The following is a 24,300-nucleotide window of genomic DNA, read 5'->3' on the forward strand; positions in this document are numbered from 1 at the left end:
TAACTATCAGGATAATTAACTGGTCTTCTCTTTTGTTATAGGTGAGCAAATCACTAACGTGATACCCACCACACTTGGATTTCCTTTCAGTAGGAAAGTGACCAACCTCAGAATTCCTGCTAATCTGCAGTTTGTGGTTCTGGCAGAGATAATGTATTTTCTCCCATTCTATCCAGTAGCTGCCTGGAATGTGAGTACGGTAATAAAGCACCTTATAGTGCTACAGGGGAATGTATGTTTAAGTTTTCAGTCCAATACAAAGATTTGTTGCAGACTTGTGTCAGACACTGTACTGGATCCCAGGTACAAGATGAGCAAGACATAGTCACAGCCATAGGATAGTTAAGTGTTTACCTTAAAGAGAAACTTACTGCCTCATCACAGCAGTTAAGTTGGGCTACATCTTGGACCCTAATCAGATATCTGTTTTCTTCTGATAGAGTCTATGAAACCAAAAACAAAATTAGAAACATTCATAAATTTGTAGAAAATAAAAAGTCCACTACTGCAGAACTGTTTTATACCCCAGAAGCTGTTTAATTATGAAAAATGAATGTTTTTATTATTGACAAAACAGGTTTTCTTTAGAAAGACCACAGAATTCATGTGAAAACTATATTTGAAGTTGTTGTCTAAGTTTTAAAACTACTGAAATTACTATTTTATTTATAAATGCTTTAAAGCTTTTTAAAAGCTTTCCTAGTGTTTAAAAAAAAAAGAGGGGGTGGGAGCAGGTAAGAAGGGATTTATGAAGAAAAAGAAGTGAATGGATTGTTAAAAATTCAGAAGTTGACCCTTTTACTGATCTAGCCATGAGATGATCACTTAGTGTGAACAGAGATCCAGAGATAAGTTCAGACTCTGTAGTTCAGAATCTGAGTTCCAAGATTTTGGACTTTTGGTAATCCAATCAACACCACTCTCCCTACCAAAATGTGCAGATCTGAACTCTAACAAAACAGCTCCATCTTGTTTCCCCAATTTGACCAAATAAAAATGTTTCCAACCAATTGGCACTTTAATTCAACATAATTCATATATCGAGCTCCTACTATATGCTAAACATCAGAAGACAAGTAAATCGTAGCTCATGCCTGATGGAGTTCTCAGTCTTATGAACTAAGGGTCATAAAAAGGTGTGACAGAGATGTTCAGGGTGCTGCAAGATAGCCAGGATGGGGGTGGGGGCACTCAGAGCTGGAGATGTTGGGGAAACTTTACAAGGAAGCTGATGATTGAACTGGATTTTTAAAGGATGAATAGTTTATCCAGTGGAGTGGGAAAGGAAGGCAATTTCAGAGAAGGAAAGCATGGGCAAAGCTCAAATGTGTGGAGAAAGGCTAACATTATTGGAGCACTATGAGTAGATTTGTGTGATTTGATCATGAAGTGGTAGGCAAGGCAGTAAGAGAGAAGGTAGACTGGGACCAGATGATATTCTATAGGTAACAACCAACAGAGGACTCCCAAGATTTTTTTCAGATATCCTCAGGGTGCAGATTCCTACACCAGGCATTATGTACAGGAAGATATAAAACAATAGAAGACATGGCCCCTTTCCCCAAAGGAGGTCATGTTCACAGAAGCACCAGTCAAGGAGCTAAGACTGCAGAAAAATTATGGGATGGGGTCAAGTCCACTTGTGCCTCTTCTCATTATACACCCTTACAACTAGCAAGGATGTGAAATGTGAAAGCTTGCCAGCACATGGCACGTGGCAGGCCTTCAACAGACGTTAGCTGAATCGTAATCTGCATGTCTCCTTTTGCCAGTAACTTGAGGTTATATTCATGAGCATGAGATGTAGTGAGCACGTCAGAATACGTACCGGGCATCCCCAGACTATTCTCTGTATTTCTGACAGCTGGTCTTTCATACTGATGTTTTGCTTCATCTAGTAAACAAAGGGATTTTAGGCAAACAAAAATTGTGAGGTTTTTATACATGAAAATAGATTTAAAATATTTTATGGCACTTGATACAGGGCTCAGTATTTTGATAAACTTTAGTAAGAATCTCAATTTCGTGTCCCCAATGTTTTAAAAAGAAAGAGGCAAGTGACAAGACTGTATTCACAAAGTATCTTCAGGGCAAAATAACTTTTCAGTTTACATTCGGCCTGGATGCCCACGTAATATGCACAGCACAACAATATTTTCAGAACGATAGTACTGTCTTCCAAGATGCTGAATTCTTTCAGAGAATAATTATGATTGCTATACTTACTGAGGCAGAAAAGTTAATTAATAAGTACCTTCCAAAACAAACGATTTTACTTTTTTTCTTTCAGTTATCTAGAAAAATCAATCCAAATATTCAGTTCTTCAAACTTTCATATTAATAAAAGTTTTATGGCACTTATCCAGATCTCTGAAAACATTCTGTCTCATGTTGTTTGGCTTAGAACAGATCCTCTTAGTGCTCAAAATCACTGAGCCCCATGATTTCACATTAAAAGGAGGAGAGACTTTGAAGAACACCACGAAAGGATAAGGTATGTCAGGATCTTTGAGTCAGTACCACAAAGCATTGTAACATTTGTAAAAGACACGAACTCTTATCAGCAACCAACCTGATCTATATAACTTTTATATTTTTTGAGTTGGTCAGTTGCAGTGGTCACGTGCCCACGGTCAGCGTGTTCTGCGGGAGTGTGAAGCCGCAAAGCATAGAGAAGATTAACATATTCTTCAAATCTTCGTGATGGGTACAAAAGCAGCTCCGGAAGGCTGTATGAGGCAGAGAAAAGGGAACCCTGGTCGCTCTCTGAAGGTCAAAGTGTGCCCTGTCCTTGGGGCGCCCCCGCTGAGCACTCCCTCAGAACTTACCTCAGCATTTTGGTCACAATGGTCTTATCATGTCTCTTCAGGAAAGCTCGGAATGCTGGTATCATTTCTCTGCACTAAAGGTGAGCATTATGTCAAAATTTTGCTCTATAATACGGCTGAAGAGCCTTCTGTTCCACCAGACAAGCATGGTCTATGAAGCACTCAAAGCAGAAGGGGCAACAACTACATCTAACCAAAGCATGACTAGTACTTGCGGTGCTTATTAATCTACTAAGTACAGTGTATTAATTGTATCATAAAGTAACCCTGTTCCGTGAACTTAATCAGTATAGACAAAATAGACTTTGCAACCAGGTAGGCCTGGATTAATGTTAAAATTCTAATTTAATTCTATCTAATTCTATGTGACCCTGTCAAGTTATTTAACTTCTCTGAGCCTCAGCTCTTGCGTGGATTACCTTACCTAACTCTTGTGGTGATGAGGGGAAAAATCCTATCCATAAAGTGCTTGTCAGGCAGTAAATGCTATCTCCACAGTAATAAACTATTAATAGTATTCACTGTAATACTGTTGTTAACTATGTTTTCCATAGTAACATCATAAAGGGGCTCCACTGTGCTAAATATCTGTTTTAAAATGTATTCATTCATCACCATTAGAGCACTCAGGAAGTGACCTCATTTTTCTCAGTACATACGTGCCTCAAAGATGCCAGAAATGCATCAAATATTCACTGGGTGTACTTATTAACAGCTAATGTTTACTGACTATTTATCTGCACACCCCATGCCAGTGAAATAGATATCATTATTATCCCTAACTATAACAATTTTGGTATCAATTTATGATATCATGTGACACGTTGTTCCCATTCTTGTCCTAAAGGTTGGTTGTGTGAAACTGCCTTATTCATGCAACTTTCACAAAATTCAGTTGTCCGGCAGTATTTAAGCTCCCTTCGTGAGGCAAGAATGATACTACAAAGGGAGAGGTCTGAGGTCAGGATGTGTCCAGAGGCCTCCCAGCCCCCAGGCCTTACCCTCAGGGCCTCAGTACGGACAGGCGGATGCAGCCAAAGTGAATATAGTAGACACTAGCAGAAGTGCAAGGGACCGTCTTCTGCTGCCCTTTTGATGCAAATTGAAGAGGAAAGAAAGAGAGAGCTCACTGCCATCAGAAGAGACTCGGCAAGAGCAGTGAGTGATGCAGAAGGGAGCTGAATATTCCGGCCCACACCACATACAGCTTAGGTCATGAAGGGAAAAATTGTTTGTCATGAACTCTCAAGGGAATTCAAGACAAAGAAATCCTTAGTTCATGGTGAGATTTCACAAATGAGTGTCCTTCCTCCAAGAAACATAGGGATTATTAATTCCTTTTCTCTGGAAGAGAGTCGAACGTGTCAAGGCCACAGAGCTGTGAGTTGGCAGAGCAGAATCAGGGTTCTCAGTCTTCTTCCTCCCTCACTGTGAAACATTTTTCTGTAACTGAACCACAGAGTATCTGGGGCAGCTAGATGAAAGCCCGGCCGTTTGTCTGATTAGTTCAGTCCAACCACCAGTTCCTATTATCAAGCACTGTGTTAACCCTTCGTGATACAAAATTAAGTAAGTCAGGGGCCCCGTCTTCAAAGAGCTCACGGTCAACTGGAAGCTAAGAGTAGGGAAGAAGTCTTTCCTACTAATTCCAGTCCTTTGGATTGCACACAAAACTTCCTTTCAAGCTCAGAAAGTCTCATTCATGCCTGGATGGTAACTCAATCATTACCTTCTCCATAGTTCTCAGAACAACCGGGTAATTGTTGAAGAAATTGGTGTATGTGTTCAACCGGCTTCCAAACTTGAGGAATACTTCTCCCACGCAGTGGCCTGGGCCCCATTCCCGCAGTCTGTCTCTCAGGTTGTCTAGAAACTGCCTGCCATATGAGAAAAGCACGCCCGTGAAATATGGGCTGGGGATAACCTAGAAACTTAAAAAATAAAAATAAATTAGTTGTCATTAGTGCAGCCTGGCAGGGCTTTTGTCAAATCTGTTTGCCTTGACACACAGCAGGGCAGAGTTGCCCAGAAGGGAGGAGGGGTGGGGGGGTGAAGAAGCAGGTCGACTCTGGTGGGATCTCACCTCTTCCTCTTAATCCCTGGCGTCGGAGCCCTAGGCTGGCCTCCACAGGGCTGTCCCCTGACTGTCCCACTCCCACGGGGCCAGCCAGGCAGGCGGGGAAGGTTTCTCAGAGCCCTCAGAGGAGAGCGCTCCCCTCACTTCAGACGCCTGACCCCCGATGGGCCCTCTGCTGTGGACCTAGCTTTGTTCGTCGTTCAGCCCTCCCAGGCCTCGAAACTGGGAAAAGGCCTAGTTTAATCTCTTCCTTTTGTAGCAGCTGGGCCCCAGTGGGGGTGAGGAGCTTCCGAGTTACCCGGAGAGTGACTGGCGGGGCGGCTCAGTCTGCCTGTCCGCACACATGATCACTTTCCCGTGTCGACGGGCATACCTGAAACAGCGTGCTGTCATTCAGCTGGCCCCCAGCCTTGGTTCCCTAAGCCCAGTATCCTAGTGACCCGATCCCGCGAAACCTTTTGTTTTCTTTCCCTTCGCTCAGCCGGACACTGCTGATTAACGATGCCGGGCAGCTCTCCTTCCTCTTGCCTTTGCGTGGACAGTACATGGAACACAGGACCCCCAGGCCCCGAGCTCCACTCCTGGAACCGGTGCGTGGAAATGAGGCATGGGCAAGCCCCCGGGCATGCTCGTGGCGAGAGCCCTCTCCCGTGTGACGATCAGGGGCTCCAAGAAGGGGCTCCTCGGTACAACGTTTGAAACAGTTAAGTGTGGGTTCTTCCGACGGCATAATGAATATTTGAAAAAATACCTCTTCAGAGTTTACCTGTTGAGACTTAAAATCTGCAAAATATCAGAGAAAATGATGTGGATGTTTGCAGCACTGAGAATCGCTCTGTTTGATGACAACGCTGCTTTCAGGGGCGTTACGTAGACATCTCTCACAATTTCCAGCATCTGTACGTATTTTCTCTCGCTCTCTAAGAGTTCCCCGACAACTCTCGATCGCTTTTCAGCTGAGTCCATCTGGAGCTTTCTCTCCTGTAGAAAGGCATTAAGAACTCATAGGGAAAGCAGAATGACCCCCGGTTTACAGTCTCAAAGAGCCTGAAAGTCAAAGGAGGTAGAGGAATGACGGGCTGAACCGTCAGGCAGTGACTCTGTGAGAGTCCCTCTTTGGGGTTTGCGCTAAACAAGGTTGAAGGGGACCTTGACAGGGGACTATGGTGGACCCTGCTGACCACTGCTTGACATGCTAGCACCAACAAGGCCCTCACATCAGGCCAGCCTCATGCCCTAGTAGAGATGGGGCTTTTAGTCTTGGATCCTGAGGAGGGCAGATTGAGGCCCGATGTTTATCCATCTATCCACCCCAGGACATATTCAGTGACACGGGCTCGGTGCTGACTACACAATGGTAGGAGGACAGTCTTGCCTTCATGGGAATGACAGTCCACTGAGGAAGCTTTGGGCTGCCCACTCTTGATTGCTTTCCTATTTCTTCTTCCTCAGTGTTTTACTGATGAATTTATAGTGTTTTATTGAATATCCTGCAGACAGAAGAACTGAAATGAGCTAGCCCTCTCCCTATCAACTAATCTGCTTCTCACAGGCATTTATGAAACACTAAACTCATGCTCTTCTTTCTGTATTTAGGAAAAAGGACCCTAACATGGAACTGTAAATGCATTTGGCTAGGTGGCTAAATGTCCTGTTTTCTATATTTCGAAGTCCTGTTTTATCTTTTAATGCAGAGGGAAAAATCATACACTGGTGTAAAGAAGCTCCCCACCCTATTATTATGTATGCTATGGAGACACATGGAGAAATGAATTTTCAGTACTGGGACTAGGTAATTCTTTTTCTTTATCTGTATTTTTCAAAGGTTGAAAAATGAGTATCTAGAATGAGTATCTAGAAAACCATTATAATATTTAAATTTAAAAATCTTAATGGCCTTGTATTTGAGCCTAGAACTATTAATACTCTTAGAACACAATTTCTTCTTTTCCCTTCAGCCCTAAATATGCCCCATAGTGCCCCAAATAAAATATGACAATACTAAGTATAATGGCAGGTGACCTTCACCCAAAACAAATCAACCATGACTTCATGAACTAAAATTAAAATGCAGAAGTAATTTAAGAGAAAAAACAGAAAACTCACTCTATGAAATACTATAAACACACTGTTCTTGGTTAAGTTTTACCTAATGCGTTAAAAAAAAAAATACATTTGTATCCCACCTGGCTGCTGGCTTGGAGCCCATATTACATTTTTATGCATACGATTTTTTTAAAATATTGTTTTCCAATGTTTATAATCATTTTGAATTAAGGTTTCAGTTGTCAAACCTTTCGTTGTTGTCTTCAAACCAATGTCAGGTGTTATGACCACCAGTGAGACGAGACACTATCATATTCACGGCCCGACATGAACCCCCTCGTCCTTGGTGATTCCCAGGGGGTGGATCTGAGGGTGTGCGAGCGCCCAGGTCGCGAGGTCCACACCTGCACTGCACGCAGCAGGTGGATTTGCCCAGCATGTGGAGGGGCTGGGAAGGAGCCCCCGGACTGAGCTTCAGACCTGGGGCTTCAGGTGTCTTTCTCCCCTGGCTGTCTGACCTTAGGGAAGTCATTTAAAGTGTTCTAACTTGAGTTCCTCATCTACAAAATGTGGTTGCTAACGTCTACCTGAAAGGATTCTGGGAAATTACGAAAATATGATGATGAATTCACGAACGTGTTAGGGCCGGATGGGACCGCGCCGCTGCTGGTCTGCAGCCTCCCCCCCCCGCACTACCCTTTGCAAACAGTAAGTTATATTGATCATACTCAGCCTTTGAAATCAGACCACCAGTTGGTGGGTCAGACCCTTTATGTGCATGGGCCATTTCTTTAGATTCTGTCCTCATGTCATATTAGAAAATCAGAGTAGCGCCAAGCTCTTGTTCCCAAGATGTTATACTTCCACCCTCTTGGTTCCACTTCTTTTCAGACCAGGACTTACTCAAAAAAGAAAAATCTACCCGTTGGATTCCCCCCTCAATTATATTTAGAGGGTTTTTTTGTTTTGTTTTGTTTTTATTTCCCTTAAGGGAAACTTTCAAGAAAAACAGGACTAACCAGAATAAAGACTGAAGCCTTTTTTTTGGGGGGGGGGGGGTCAAGAGCAAAACAAATGGAAAATTCTTACTATGTAGTGATTGGCTTACCAGCTTAACCAGCATCTCCAAATTTGGATCGTTTTTGCTGAGACTTGATTTTGTGTCCCGAGGGTTATCTTCTAGAACATTTCTTTCCTGAGGATTCAAGGCAGATTTGATTATCTGGGGTCAGGCCTTGGGCTGTCTGAATGCCCAGTGGGTGCTGTGCCCACAGGAGGCCTCCAGTAGCTGTCTGCCCTCAGCCTCAACCACACTGTACCCCAGACACAATGAACGAAGCACTTGACACATGTGATGGCTCTCTTAAATTAAATTTTATGTTAAAAAATAAGAATAACCTTTAGCTTCCTAAGAACTGCATTATACTTGAGAAATGAAATTCAGGGCAGCCCCCTTTTCCCCCTGGGAGGCAGGGGACTGACACTCAAGGAATGCCACACATTCCCGGCTTCTGCCTCATTCTGCTCTGTCCCTTGTCAGCTGAGGGCGAATGGCTCATCTTACTTTTGAAACTGCCAGAAGAAAAAGCTCACAGCACTTGGTAAAATCCACCCCTTTTTTAATCTAACGAAAATGGGTCGGAAACAGTTCATATGCTCTCTCTAGACCTGTTTCCACATTTAAATATAGCTTATTCTTTCTTTCTTCACTTTCCTTGTTAGTTGTTCTTGTGGCTTCCACATAAATTAGCACATTAGAAAAAAACAGTCCTGGGGCGCCTGGGTGGCTCCGTCGGTTAAGCCACTGACTCTAGGTTTCCGCTCAGGTCATGATCTCAGGGTTGTGAGATGGAGCCCCGTGTCAGGCTCCGTGCTGGGCATGGAGCCTGCTTAAGATTTTCTCTCTCCTCTCTCTCTCTCTCTCTTTCCCCCCACTCCTCGGCTCTATCTCTCAAAAAAAAAGTAGTCCCACCTGCTGCTTACAGGGTCCATTCTAACAATGGAACAGTGGCCCTGCCTTTGTGGTGAGAGCTAATGGATGATTCCTGGTCATCACGGCTGCCTTTTCCCGTCAAAGATAAAACTACTCATGGTAACCCCTTGAGATCTAAGGGCGAGACTGGAAGAAAAACGTCAATTTATAACCAAGACGTTTCTGTTTTGCCTTACTCTCCTCAGGCAGAATGGAATTTTTATTTTGTATCTGCAGCCGTTCTTTATGGCTGCCTGAAGCCTTTGTATAGGAGGCGCGGTCCCCCAGTGTGGCGGGCTGGCTTCTCCCCGGTTTGCAGGAGAGGCTCCCCTCCTGAGCCTTAACACTTGGCCGTGGCCCCAGTCCTCGCACCATTCCTTTTGCTTTCCCCATTTGTGGCTGTCCCTGGATCAGCCTGGCACGCCCTGAGGCTTAGGCTGGGGGGAGAGGGCAGGGAGGATCTCCTTTGAATTTTGACGAAATCATTCAGAGTTTCTAAGAAGGGAGCACGCTCTCTTCTTTCAGAATCAGTACCGGTGCTGGTTATTTGTGGAGACACCTGGTAACTTCAAGCAGTCGGTGGCAACACCGGTAGATGCAGAGGTAGAAGAGGCTGCAGACATAAAATGAAAATTAAATTCAAACTGGCCTAAGATGGAGAGAACACAAACCGCACAGGATTACATTACGATTCAGGTGCTGGCGCAGCCCCCTGGGCCACCCCGGTTATGGGGAACCTGCTCACTCACCCCGGGGCTTCCGCTCACCTCTGGCTCAGCAACAGCCATTTTTATTAGATATAACTTTTTCTTTGTGGTTAGGAAATGGATTTGGCATGGTAATTTTGTTTGAATCTAAAATATCAAGTTTTCTCATTGCATACTATCCATCTAGTTTTTTAAAATTGTACAGACTTTTTTTTTTTTCCCCAAGAGAGGGCAGGGAGGGGCGCGGGGAGCCAGAGAGAGAGAGAATCTCAAGCAGGCTCCAGCCCAGCGCAGAGCTCGATCTCACCACCCTGAGATCACGACCTGAGCCGAAATCAGGAGTCAGACGCTTCACCCACTGAGCCCCCCAGGAGCCCCTAGACTTATTTTTAGATTAAGATGCCATCCCTTATTTTGTTTTCAAGCATGAATTCAGAGGAAGTAACAGGAGCAACCGACTTGGCACATTTATAAGGGAACTCTTATTTTGGGTTGGTGGGCTTTGCCTTTGTCTCTCTCCGTGACATATGAAGGAGCCCTCTGATTACATGGTAGGAATTTTCCTACCTTGTCTGCCTTTTCCAGATACAGCCTAGTTATTGCTGATGATTCTCCCAGAAGACACTCAGCTCCTGAATTAGGGGCCAGAAATAGTTGTGCAAATGACAGGTAGAGCTTGGGGACAACTCTGATTCTGGCTGTGGCCTGTCACCGTGTTGTAGAGTGTCAGTGTAAACACTCCAGCTACACCAAGCCAGAAGTGAGTACTGATAGGGCCGTAGTGGGTGGATAGGATCTGACTGGACAGCTGGTAGGTGGGTAGACAGACAGACACACATACACATCTATCTGTATGTGCATATATGGGCAGAGTCTGGGCCTTCTGGAGGGAAGGTGAGCCCTGTCTGGTCATGCCTTCAGACACAGCTCCGTGTGTGTCTCCGGTCCCAGATTTGGCAGGCAAGCCCTCTGACTGGATACCCCTATGCAAGGGTCTTTAAAACAGTTCTCCCAGCAGAAGCCATTACTTTCCATTCCTAGGGCTGTGAGTTTGTGTGCCCTTCAGGACAAATATCTACCATTTATTTATTTATTTATTTTTAAAGATTTTATTTATTTGACAGAAAGACACAGCGAGAGAGGGAACACAAGCAGGGGGAGTGGGAGAGGGAGAAGAGTCTTCCCATGGAGCAGGGAGCCCGATGCAGGGCTCGATCCCAGGACCCCGGGATCATGACCTGAGCCGAAGGCAGATGCTTAAGGACTGAGCCACCCAGGCGCCTCAATATCTACCGTTTAAAAAATAAACTCTACTGTGTGGAGAAACTCAGTTTCTCTATTCTATCCTAATTCGGCACCTATTTTTAAGCTATAGTTTTTCTTCCTGAAAGTCCCCGATTTTGTTTCATGGGCTTTGTGCACAAGCTCGTAAGTGTTAAATGATAGAAAACCAAGTAAGAATCTAATATATATTTTTTTCTAATTTGATTTTTTTTAAAGAAATTCCTAGGCATTAAGGAGTCTTTCACTTCTGCGGATTTATTACAGGTGAGTGATGCCACCTAGCAGGCCTGCTTTCCAGCAGTGAGGCAACATAAAGCCCAAACATTCTATATTATTTTATTCAAGTGATTAGATATTTAGGGCAATAGCAGGTTGGAAAGACTTGATTCAGTGTGGATCTTATTTGCCAGAAGAAAGAACCCAAGTGTCTTTGAGAGGAAATGCTCCCAGTGACCATTCTTTTAGGTGTCAGAGTTTCCAGAAGGGGTTCTCTCCAATTGTCAGGTCTTTCAAATGGAAAAGAAACACTTCAGAGGAGGAAGTGCTGATCATTTTTGTCCCCCTTTGCTTCCTTCAGGTTTCCTTGCTTCAAAGAGGAACATTTCTGGGGTCTGTGTGTCTGGGGGTGGAAGAACTCCAGTAAGGTTTCCAGGGAGTCAGGAATGATGCAGACGTTGTGGGGGCTTCAGGAAAATTTGGATCCCGTGTGGTGCGGTTGCATGCTGGGCATCCCCTTTAGGGAAACAAGGGAAAACCGGTGGTTCTAGAGCCCCGCCAGCTGTTTTTCAAAGGCTTTCACAGACTGAAGGATGGATGGAGATAACATCCACATTTTGGGAGACTAATCCCCATGAATCTCAAAAGATAACAGCTGCCATAATAAGGCAAAAAGCCTCTGAGAAGCAGAAAGGGACTCTCAATTAAATACCCACGTTGGCATTCCCATTCCCTCCTACGCATCCTGCTAAGAGGCACCAATCATGCCGTGTCATCTGGTTCTGTGCAGGCTTATCTACCTCAGAGCAGTGACTGTGTCTTTTTTTGTTGTCTATTTCCAGGATACAACACAGTGCCTTGCACGTGCTTCATTCCTGTAAATATTTAGGGAACTGAACTGAGAAGATGGGAGGGCGTAGCTAACCTCTAACTGAGAAATTGTCTGTAATGATTAATTTTGTGTCAATTTGACTGGGCCATGGGGTGCCCAGACATTTGGTCAAATTACTCCGGGTGTGTCTGTGAGGGTGTTTTTTGATGCGATTAACACTGAAATAGGTAGACTGAGTCATGCAGCTTGGACGCCCTAATGTGGGTGGGCTTCACGCAATTAGTTGAAGGTCTGTAGAATGAAAAGCCTGGACCTCCCTCAAGTAACAGAGTTCGTCCTGCCTGATAGCCTTCAAACTGGGACATTGGCTTTTTCCTGCCTTTGGACTTGAACTGAAACATCAGCTCTTTCTGGGTCTTGAGCTTGCCAGATTTTGGACTAGAACTGTACCATTGGCTCTCCTGGGTATCTCCCGCTTGTAGACTCACCACACACACACATATATATAAATGATCCTATTTGTTCGGGTTCTCTGGAGAACCCTGACGTGCATGGTCTGCGAGAGTTTCCTGAACTGCGGCATGAGGCAAGGGGCATGAGGCAAGCAGGGCTCTGTCTTAAAAAGGGCTTAGAAGTCCCTGGAAATGTGTTAGGACTCTTCTTGGAAAGGAAGGCTGTGCTTGGGAAAAATAAGTCACTTTGGCGGGGAGGATGGTAAAGCAGGGGGCCCTCTCTGGTAACGTCCGAGGGGGGGCCCTGCATACCTGCAGGCCTGTCATGTTGCTGAGCAGGTCTGCAGCTGCGGCAGAGGGCACCCTACCACCAGCAGCCCTCTTGTTTGCCCTCCCCTGCTCTGTGCTATCTTCTAAAGAAGTGTGATCAGAGGCTTCCAGAATATCAGGTTAATAGGGCAACAAATTATTTGTCTGCTTGATAGAACTCACAGGTCTCTTCCTACTAATAGTTTCCATGGGGGTGGGGGTGGGGGTGGCGTCCCCAAGCCTTTGATCATCCAAGAGGTAATTTTTCTATGTGTCCTGTGATTCGGAAATGACATTTGCTTGGAAACCAGCTCTCTTAATGACAAGGCAATTTTCAGTGTTTCCCGAATCCCGATTATTTCACGGAACCAGGGATGGCTGGATGCTGAACATACTACTGGCACAATTATTCTTGTTTGCTTGGAGGACTGGTTTAAAACCCACTTTTTTTTTTTCCTTTTATGACCTGGAATCTCAACTAAGAAAAGAAGAACACGGCTGTGTTTCCCCCAAAAAGTGTCGTGGGCTGCAAATGAAAACACTGTGTCTCTCAAGTGAGCCGGGGCTCCGCTGAGTGAGCGGCACCGCGGGAGTGGCCGACTGCCACCCCCACCCCCGCCCCCCAATGGCACTACCCCAGTCGGCGAGGCGGCTTCTACCCTCAGGTGGCTTGAAGGCCACTCTTGCTAGGAATCTACAAAGCACCCTTTTTTATCATAGCCCACGAAAGGGAAGTTCTTAGGAGAAATGACAAGGTGGAGGCTTTCCAGGGAGGATGATCCTTATTGTTTATGGATTTCTTAACCACAGGTGTCTAATCACACAGTGAATTAATGGCATAAAACTGCCCCTATACTTTACCTGAGGGGGTAAACTGAATGCGGCCTTTGCATCACGTTTTGTCGGAATGTTTTCTTCAAAATCCTTGCTCCCTTTACCACATTTCTTCAGCAGAAAATCTGACAGAAACTCCAGAGGTTTGTCCTAAAAAAACCCACCCCCCCAAACCAAAAGAAAAAAGAATTTCCAGTTAAAACATTCACCTGGAAAACAGGCCAATACAGGTGCAGCAGAAAAGAGAACATATTTTTAGTAGCGTTTTCTTCTTTCTACCTAATTAAAAGTCTAGGAAACAAAGTAAGTATTATTCAATTAAAGTCTGTAAACGGGACTTTGTAGTCAATCCCTGTTCTCTTATTGTCACAATCCAATCAGGATGCCAAGGTCTTGTGGGGAAGGTCTCAAGATCTTCAGAACCGAAGTGGCCCAAAGTGGCCCACGTCAGTCTCGAGGCCAGATGAGGAAAGCGGACACGAGGGAGCCTGCTTTCTCTGGGAGGACAGAAGCATGGGAGAGGCCTTGCAGCAGGATGACTGCACAGAACAGCCTAGGACACCCCCACATTTGGTTCTCTCTCAGGCTACAGGTTTGAGCACCAGCGAAATTACATCATACACGATCATTTTAAAATAATTCGGTTGGCAGTAAGTACACTGAACCTATACCAAACACGTTTAGTAATTCTTTGGTCTCTCAGGAGACAGTGCGGGATCTTTCAAGACCTCAGGTCATCCCTGTGAACACCCCTGTTCATTTTTCTCCCGGGGCTGACGATGGGTAGCTAGAACAGTGAGGAGCTGGGTCTTCAGAGAGGACAAATCATGGCCAACTGCAGCTTCTCAGACTCCTCCCTGTGCTTGGCTAACTCTGGAGATGCCTGCTGCTTATGCAGGCAGCCAACTTGAAATCAGAGCAGACCCCTGGTAGATAAAGAACATGTACAAAGATGCTGTTAAATTCATCCACAAAGTAGAATAACTACAGTGGAAGAGAAGGGTTGGGAATCGTTCCGTGGAGAACTAAAGACCTTATGTGCATCAGGTATGTTACTATCATCCCCGGGACAGAGCTGCATAGTTCATGGTCCTAGAGCCTTGCCATACGGGGCCCCGTATACTGTCTCTCCTCACTATTTCCTGATGCGTGGACTGACTTTTCTGGGAGAGTAGCCAAGATTGGTTTCTGAAAAAAGGCTTCTTCATGCTTCCCCCATGCCTGTCCCCAACTAACTTATTGATTTGTTTATTTGTGTTTTTTTGTGTTCTCTTTCCCTTCCCCTCTCAACTAGCCTTTTTTGCCCTTCATTGTTTTCTATCTGGTTTCACGCTTTCTTGGTTTTCCTATCATACTGTTAATTGTTTAAACTGTTGAGTAACGTTTATGTGAAACATAAAGCCACTAACATGTTGTTTAAGGAAGTCACTTCTGACTGCAATTAATCACAAGATGGAAAACAGCGCACAATGTAAATACGTTTTAAATAACCTATAAAATTTTCCTATTTGTCTATTTTTTTAAAACGATTTTATTTATTTATTTATTTGAGAGAGAGAGAGGGAGAAGCAGGCTCCCGGCTGCCCATGCAGGACCCTGGGATCATGACCTGAGCTGAAGGTAGATACTTAAGTGACTGAGCCACCCAGGTGCCCTTATATTTGTCCATTTTGTGTACCTAATACATCTTGGGCCCAGAATCTCTCGGTGGCTGTTTTTACAACCTCTTGTAATTTCTCAGAGGAATTGTGTCTCCCAAGGCATAAACTGGTTAAAAAAAATCAGCGCAAACTAAAAACGTAAAGTGTTAGGTTTTTAAAGTTTGCTTTCTTCAAAGAAACACTCACAGAATTATCTTTTGTAAGTTCCATCAATCCATCTGCCAGAGCTTGTGCCATTTCTTGGTTATTCAGAATGTTAGCCATACTCATGTTGTCAAAAGTAAGTTGCCCTGTAAATACATAAGGCCATATGCCTTGTAATTAATTTATGTAAGAGATGTATGTGATCAAGAAGAAAACAACTCATTCCTCACAGTTGCTTTATAGTGGATTAAAAAATGTGAAGCATAAAAATTAAAATTCTATTATGCCAAGGGGATTATCCACCAATGTAAAGCATATTAAAAAGTACCCACCCTGGTAAAGCTGATATTAAATAGAATCTATAAATTGGACAATAAGGAGAAAACGTGTGAAAATAAACCTTGTAAGTTTAAATTTTAGATTCTCATTCCCACCAAAACTTCCTCCTCACACCCCTGTATTTTTGAGTTCAAGACTTAAATAGTTTAAGCCTACAGCAAATAACATACAACCATAATTACACAGACATCTTTTTATATTTTTAATATTTTGAACAATGTGCATTTATATGCAAATAATTTTATTCCATCTAACTTCTCATTTCTTACAAATATCATCAAAAATACTTCTATCTTGAAAAAGCTAATTTTTCTGCTTTTCTCTTTGGTCCCTAATATCTATGAAAAAAACAGGAGAAATAATTTCTCCCTGTTTATAGCCTTATAACCTTTTTTAAATATTGGTTGAACATCTACTAAATGTGGCCAAGCAGATAGTACATAAAACCAAGAAGACAGCTCCCTGTTTTGGAGACATTTATGTAAAGTGATGTGGGACATACATTGACATAAAATATCTACATGCATACTTGTGTGCTATTGCTCTTGTGTAGACAGTAATTGTCTGGGACCTTAATAAGAAGCAGGGCAGGGAGGGAAGAAGGAAGTAAGACATAACCAAATAATGACTTGATTTTGAGGGTATTTTAGTCAGATGGGAAGCGTTAGGGACAAATTAAATAGGTAGTTAAAGATGGGGGTGGTGGTCATTTACCCAGATGATAAATAAACAAAACAAACAAAAAATTTCATTTTAAAGAATGGACTGATTTAGGGGAAGATCTGGTTGCCACAGAAAATGGCTTCCAAGACTCTATTGTGATAGATTAGTCACGAGTAGGGAGTGCAAATGAGATGATAAATTCAGTGATGTCCAAGAGGCTCAGCAGAGGTCTGTGGAGCCCACCACCAAATTGAATATTTTAACTAGAAAATGAATAGAACACAATCGTAGAACAACTTAAGTAATGGGTGTTGTGTCTAAGAGGAGCTTAACTTTTAGAGCAAATTGTGGTGGGAAGAAGGGCAGAGCCCTCTGGCTTAGCAAACACTCAGTGAGTTTTGTCTAGGTAAACCACTGACGGGCATAGGATTAGTAAGACACTACTATTTAAAAGGAATGGCTTCAGCATTTTGAAGATGAATATATTTTTTGTCAGTGGATAGTCCTTACATTTGAAAGGAGATATGGAAAACAAAGGAAAGAAAGTTTTACTGAACAGGAATAGAAGCCAGCTTTTGCTTGAGCCTTTCCTGACCTTGTATTCACTCTAGATAGGGAAGGACCTTCATAATGAACCTACAACAGAAGCAGCAAGACTTCTTACCTATTATCCTGGCACTGATGTTCTTTCGCAACTCCTTGAAGAGAGGACTTAACTGTTTCCTTACTGATTTCAAGGTGTCTTCCAGAATATCCGTGAAACTGGACCACATCTGCAGCTTTGATTCACTGAAGTAGATGGAACAGGGAGCGCTTTCCCACGGTCTTCCCAGCCAATCACTAAGAACTGACATGATTTTCTCCTTTCATTATTGCGGGCTGGAGCTCCCATGAAAGAATTCTTCTTATTTATGGTACAACAAAAACTTAGCTGTATTTACAGCAGACTTATTCTCCTTTCTCATTAGAAGACTAAGAGAAACACCCATTAGCTGCTTTCAAAGACAAAATTAGAAGCTCAAGAAGGACACAATGAATAATTTCAAATGCCTATCTATTCTTTGACAGATAAGGTTGACATGTTACATTTGAAATCAAAATTAAATAGCTGCTGGATTTGTATATCAGGAAGCAGAGTAGGCAAGAATGTGCTGTTTTTTCTTTACGTTCTAAAATGAACATACAAGAAAACCCCACTCTGCCTGGTTTCCCCACCATGTCATCCAAAGTCATCTTGGGCTAGCCAACCCTGCGGCCTCCTTACCTCATGTCAAGCTGCTCTCTCTCTCTAAATATCTCTACATGACTGAGGTGGGTGCTTAAGGATGTTCTCTCCTTGAAAGTCAATTACTGAATGATGCTGGGGCATGTTAAATCTGATTTTCTGTCCTCAATGGATAGATAGCCTTATTTGATTCCCCTCCCCCATTTTTATTGATAAACATATGCAACTCTTTATAACATGCTTTTCTAGAAGAAAACTAAGAAGAGAGGGAAAAGGAAGATGAACAGAAGGAGGAGGAGACAGAGGAGGAGAAAGGGAAGAAGAGCCGCCCCATAAAGAACAGTGTTCACACCCTGCTCCCCACTGCAAGCCTGCCATCCTCTCTGCACAAGGCCCATGGTAATGTAGCTATAGAACTAAAATTAACAAGTGACTTCTGCTACAAAAATCTAGCAAGTCAATGTGCTTTTTTGTAGATACATGGAGTCTTTTCCCTTACAGGTTTCCAATCATGCCAGTTCTTCCCAGGCTTGAAAGTCCCTTGGCATTTGGGATTAGAGACATCATGTTTTATATGGTTTCTACATGGCCCCAAACCCCGTGTAATAGGAGGCCAGGGAGTTTTAAAGGGGGAAATTCCTGTTCCTGTTACTTTAGCAGAGCAGTGTGGTACTCTTGCTGGTCAGCCAATGTTACATTTGCATTTAATATCTGCAGCTTCAGTATCTAAATGAAACTTTGCTTTCAGGTGTATACTTTATCTTTGTTTTTCCTCTCAGATAATGCAATTGAATTGGAACCTGAGCAATTCCCTTCACCATCTCTTTATAGCTGTAATTCTTATTTCCAAAGGAAACCATATTGATTCTGTCTCACTAAGAATTATTCTTGGTACTTGTTATTTCTCTAGATCAGCAACGATACATCTTTAACTATTAAAAATGATGTTTTCAACAGAGTTTGTGTACATGATGGTTTGAAGCAAATATTTGTAATAAATGATCCCTTTCTAAGCACTTGAAAGGACACTGCGCCATGGGAAATGACATAGTTTGGGTAGTGACAGCATTCCTTTCGAGAGGGAGTGGAAGACAGTCATTGACATGGGCCAGAACCAGTATTATTAGCTGTGCTTTGTCTTTGGTGACCCCGGAGTTGAGGATGTTCCTGGGCACTGTGGTCAGCTCCTGCATACACTTACTGTGTTGGTAAGAGCCAGTTGCAATTCCAGTAGGGGCAGTAAAGAACGTGCCAGTTAGTCGAGACAACTGGGAAAGAAATTCCATTCCTGCCTCTGCAGAGTCAAAAATACTTTCATTAGTTTGCTCACAGGTTTTGCCTTGGAACAGTTAAGTAATGCTTAGGAGAGCTAAGCTGGCCAAGAAAGGCCCCTAGCATTTCTCATCTTCAATTCAAATCCCTCATGGAACAGTCCGTAAGCACTTTATAGCTCACCCCTAAGTGCTGAAGTCCAAACACTTAGTTAATGAGGACTAAACAACAGAGTGGAGAGACAGGGCAGGAAGGTTGACCTGGTGCTTATTTTCAAAGTTGGAATACTCAGGCCAAAGACAGAGAAAAGTCTACATATATTTTCTTTTTTCTTTTTTTTTTTTTAAGATTTTATTTATTTATTCATGAGAGACAGAGACAGAGAGAGAGAGAAGCAGAGGGAGAAGCAGGCTTCCAAGGAGCAGGGAGCCCGATGTGGGACTCGATCCCCTGACCCTGGGATCATGACCTGAGCCAAAGGCAGACGCTTAACCATCTGAGCCACCCAGGCACCCTCTACATATATTTTCTAAACTAGTCTGACTCAAATGAGAAGTCTCATTGTAAGAGGACAGATGTAGAACTGTTGAAAATGTTAAATACGATGGTCAAAATTTAGTGTGGTATTAATTTCACCCCTTCTTCAGTGACACAGCATAAAGATTGGATTCAGCATATAGAAGGAATTACTTTGAATGAAACTAATATATTGGATTATGTATTTTAATTCTTTGTGGTCTAAGAATAAACAGTTACTCCAAACTGGTTGGAACAAGATGGCGGTGGCTGAAATGTTGGGATGTCTCTCATTTACTGGGGGTCTAATCTTTTAATTGGAATGGATCAATGAAATCAAATAGAGTCCATAGATATACCTACATATATGTAGTCAATTGATTTCAACAAAGATGCAAATGGAACACACTGAGAAAAGATAATCTTTACAAGGAATGGTTCTGGATAAATTAGATATCCATATGTTAAAGAAACATGAAACTTCAACCCACTTTTTTTTTAAGATTTTATTTATTTGTTTGACAGAGAGAGACAGTGGGAGAGGAAACACAAGCAGGGGGGAGTGGGAGAGGGAGAAGCAGGCTTCCCGCGGAGCAGGGAGCCCGATGCAGGGCTCAATCCCAGGACCTGGAATCATGACCTGAGCCGAAAGCAGATGCTTAACAACTGAGCCACCCAGGCGCCCCTCAACCCATACTTTTAAAACTATATAAAACAAACAAATAAATCAATGGATCAGAAATCTAAAAGTCAAAACTATAATTTGGAAGAAATTTTTTCTAAAATAAAGAAAATCTTGTGAACTTTAGTCAGATAGTGTTCAGAAATGACATTGAAGGTATAACCTATAAAGGAAAAAAATAGATAAACTTGATTTCACAAAAATTAAGAACTTCATCTCCTCAAAAGGGACTGTTCAGAGAACAAAAAGATAAGTCACAGAGTGGGAGAAAATATTTGTAAATCACTTTTCTAGAATACATAAAGAGTTCTCAATAAGAAAAGAAACAACCTAATTTTAAACATGAGGAAAAGATTCGAACAGACACTGCACCAAGGAAGACCAATGAATGGCAAATAAGTGCATGAAAAGATGTTTAGCATCATCAGTCATGAGGAAAATGCAAATTAAAACCACAATGAGCTACTACTGCACACCCATTCGCATGGCTAACATTAAGAAGACCACGTACCCAGTATGGGGGTACTACGCAACTAGAGTTCTCATACATTGCTAGTGGAAATGTAAAATTGTACAACCACTCCGGAAAACAGTTTCACCAGTGTTTAAAAAGTTAACAGCTATCATATGACCCAGGCATTCCACTCTAGGTATTTATCCAAGAGAAATAAAAACATATGTTCACACATAGGTTCATAGCAGCTTTCTAGGTTATGACCCGGGAACTGGAAAGAACTCCAATATCTATCAACAAGTGACTGAATAAACAAATTGTGGTATATACGTACAACGCAATAATTCCCAGCAATAAAAAAACAATGGGCCACTGATACAAGCATCAAACCGATGGATCTAAAATAATTCTTCTGAGTGACAGAAGCCTGACAAAAAAGAATGCACCATGTCTGATTCCGTTTATAGAAAATTCTATAAAATACTAACTAATGCATTGTGAAAGAAAGCAGATCAGCAGTTGATTCGGGATGGGGATGGGGAGAAGCAGGAGGAAAAAACTGCAGAGTGGCATGAGGAACATGTTGGTGGTGGTGAATATGTTCATTATCTTGATTATTTTATGGTTTCACAGGGTATGTATACCTATGTCAAAATTTATCCAGATGCACGCTTTAAATATGTACAGTTTATTTTACGTCATTTACACCTTGATAAAGCTGCTTGAGAAATTTTTTAATTTTATTAATTTTATTATTTAGAGAATGTGAGTGAGCGGGGGAGGGGCGGGGGGGGAGAGAGAGAGAGAGAATCTGGAGCAGACCCCCGCTGAGCAGCAGCAGTAACACCTGGGAACTTGTTAGAAATGAAAATTCTCAGCCCCCATGCCAGACCTAGTGAGTCAGAAATGCTAGGACGAGACCCAGCAGTGCGTACTGTAATACGCCTTCTAGGTGACCCAAATCCATACTAACATTTGAGAACCATGGGTATAGTCAGTCCATAGGTGTATCTAGGTGGAGGGTCTACAGGTGAGGGTAAGTTTATGGTCTCTCTCTCTTTTTAGCACAGGAGCTGGTACTACATGTGTTCCTGATTTGATAGGAATGACCCAATAAACAGAAGGGGTGAGGCTGTTGGAGAGAACTGAGCGTGGGGATGTGGTCGTGAGGAGGTGAAAGGCGGTAGGATGCTTGATCCCGGATTTGAGTGGAGCTGCTTCTTCCATCGTGACAGAAGGGAAGACAGAGAATAAAGGTAAGAGGTGGGGTAGGTGGTGGATTTGGTGGCGGGAGCGCAGTTCGGAGAGTAAAAGGTGAGGTCAACAGCTGAGAGAGAGGTTCTTGAAAGATCGGGGAGGGAAGAGAAGGAATGATACAGTCATCTCAGGGAGTGCGAAAGGGATTTTTCAAGGGAAGGGGGAGGATTGCTTGTCAGTGCCACAGTCCCATTTAGTACTTAGGCAGCAAAGTCAGGTTGGATGCATAAGAAAAGCCACAGTACTGTTTTCAACACAGCTGCTTCAGTACAGACAGGCATAGAGAATGCAGGTGATAGTGTTTACGGAGCACTGACATGTAGCCCGAGAATTCAGATTCTTTGCTAGAGAGTCATGATAATGATGAACCGTTAAGTCCAAGTTTTAACGAAGAAGGAACCGAGGATGAAGGCAGGGTGACAGAGAGCGGAAAAGGGGGAGTGTCTTGAGGCAAAGAGCTGACAGAATAGGAATATTTGGAACACGGTATTTGGAATATTAGGTGCATGTTTTGGAAGTGGTATTCAGAAAAATGCTGGAGATCGAGCTCAGAGGTCATACAGCTCCTGGGAATGACAAGCTCCCGAGTGAGGCCTGAGGTGGCAGAAAAGAAATTTTTGGACTGAGAAGCTGGTGTCTTTCATCTGAATCAGGGTCTTGATGGCTTGTCCAGGTGGAAATTGCATTTAATGAGGAGTTCGGGGATGATCTGGGGGCCAAAATGGTCGTGAGAAACCTACTGTTGAGTGCCATCAAGTTTCACTTGAGACAGTTTTTATGTCACCAAATCTATTGTTCTTGTCCCCTTTTGCCCTTATTCTAGATCCCTTTCAATGCCTTACTTTCCCAAATCCTTTCTTTTTCTTCTACTCCAGTTAAAAAATTTGCTTTGTGGGGCGCCTGGCTGCCTCAGTTGGTGGAGCATTTGACTCTTGATCTCAGGGTTGTAAGTTTGAGCCCCTTGTTGGGTGTAGAGATTACTTAAAAAAATGAAATCTTAAAAAAAAATTGCTTTGTTCTCATTATAAAAGTAATACTAGTTCATTACAGAAAATAGGGACATATAAGAGATAAAAGGAAAAAAGATAAAAGGAAAGAAGAGTCACTTATCCAACTGTTGTTTACACCTTGGTATACATCCTTCCAAACTCTTTTCTATACACGGCCGCCCTCCCCCATACACGCGCAGGATTTAAACCAAGGAATCACACCATCCATATTCTAATTTCAAAAGTAGGAAATCTGAAAAACACATCTGGAGATAGATGCTGTTAATAATTGTGTTATATTTCTTCTTAGATTTTTCTATGCATATTTTCTAAAGTTAAGATTACACAATTGTCATAACTGTAAAAAAAAAATTTTTACGATATTCTGTAATTTGTTTTCTTTTAAACCACTTCCCATACTTTTGTTTTTTCCCTTTCCCCTGATTGAAGCCTGCCAGAGGCATACTTGGCCTGTGTGCATAGCTCAGTGAAATCCGAGGTTTAGAATGAACTTTAAAACTCACAGTTCCCTAAGGAATGGGAAAAAGAAACTGTTTGAGAAAATTTAATTTTATACTCCCTCTGCCTTCCTCTGCTTGGCATTAAAAAAAAAAAAAAAAAAGCCCATGAATGCATAGCTTTTATTTAACAAATGTCTAAAAAGTGAATTTGTCTTAATGTTTCTAGAGTTTCTCTTCAAGTACTGAAATCAACTTTGAATTATAGTGATTGATACTAGACAGATGGGCACTTAAAATTGTATCAGCAACCAGTCTCCTCTCTACCAAGCACTTTGTCTGTTTTTAATATTCAAATATTATTTAAGTATTTATATCATTTATTTTTATTATGAGTATTTTTATAAGTGTATTTATTATAAGTATTTACATTACTTTGATACAAGTCCTGTAAGGTGAGGTACTATTATCCTAACTTTCATATGCAGAAACAGAGGTCCACAAACTTGCCTAAAGCCACACAGCTCAAGTGGCATGAGTGGGATTCAAGCCCAAGGTCCTTGGTCAACAAACTCATGCTCACTCCTTCCAGGCTCAGAACACAGCAGGGAGGCTTTTCTCAGACCAGTTGATGATGGTTTCAGGCGTTTTCCCCTGTATAGCGGTGGCTGGTTTTACTGTGTTTTCCGGAAGAGCTACAAATAATATCCCTGGCTGGCTCGTGTCACTAGTGACCTTATTCTGCAGGGACAGGTTATACGGACCACTAACGCCAGCTCTTTTCCCCCTAAATAGCTGAGTATGTGAGGTGTAAGGGAAAAGGGAGAAAGAGTAAAATGTGACTGAATCATTTCAAATATTCACAAAATATCACTGAGGTAGGCATGACCACTGCCTTTCCAAACTGACCTGATGCTCCAAGTGGTACAAAGAGGTCCACGTGACCCCCTTCTTCTTCAGAGGCCACATAGCCTCCTAGTTTCTCCCAGAAGTCTCTCACTTCAGGCTTCAACAAATTTTTAATACCAATTTTATAACCTGAGGAAGAACTCAAAATGTCATATTAGCTTGTAACATTACCAT

The 24,300-nt window shown here is 42.6% G+C and overlaps 1 protein-coding gene across 2 annotated transcripts in view; it reads right to left on the minus strand.

The window, feature by feature from the left end:
* ECT2L (epithelial cell transforming 2 like) overlaps positions 1–24,300 on the minus strand; it is a 62,965-nt gene that overhangs the window by 9,760 nt on the left and 28,905 nt on the right. The window contains exons 8-19 of one of the 2 annotated variants that reach the window (XM_088024241.1): positions 24,127–24,255; positions 18,791–18,883; positions 17,029–17,211; positions 15,405–15,508; positions 13,585–13,707; positions 8,060–8,146; positions 5,672–5,886; positions 4,558–4,705; positions 2,829–2,902; positions 2,573–2,729; positions 1,829–1,894; positions 355–443 (exon numbers count right to left, since the gene is read on the minus strand). In XM_088024241.1, the coding sequence (XP_087880367.1) occupies positions 355–443; positions 1,829–1,894; positions 2,573–2,729; positions 2,829–2,902; positions 4,558–4,705; positions 5,672–5,886; positions 8,060–8,146; positions 13,585–13,707; positions 15,405–15,508; positions 17,029–17,211; positions 18,791–18,883; positions 24,127–24,255 (1,468 nt within the window). The remainder of the gene's footprint in view (positions 1–354; positions 444–1,828; positions 1,895–2,572; positions 2,730–2,828; positions 2,903–4,557; positions 4,706–5,671; positions 5,887–8,059; positions 8,147–13,584; positions 13,708–15,404; positions 15,509–17,028; positions 17,212–18,790; positions 18,884–24,126; positions 24,256–24,300) is intronic. The other variant, XM_028121357.1, reaches the window with a different exon arrangement.

The sequence above is a fragment of the Eumetopias jubatus genome, unplaced genomic scaffold, assembly GCF_037043125.1.
Source record: "Eumetopias jubatus isolate StellerSeaLion01/CBP00866 unplaced genomic scaffold, mEumJub1_p1.0 scaffold_6, whole genome shotgun sequence".
Classification (NCBI taxonomy): Eukaryota; Metazoa; Chordata; class Mammalia; order Carnivora; family Otariidae; genus Eumetopias; species Eumetopias jubatus.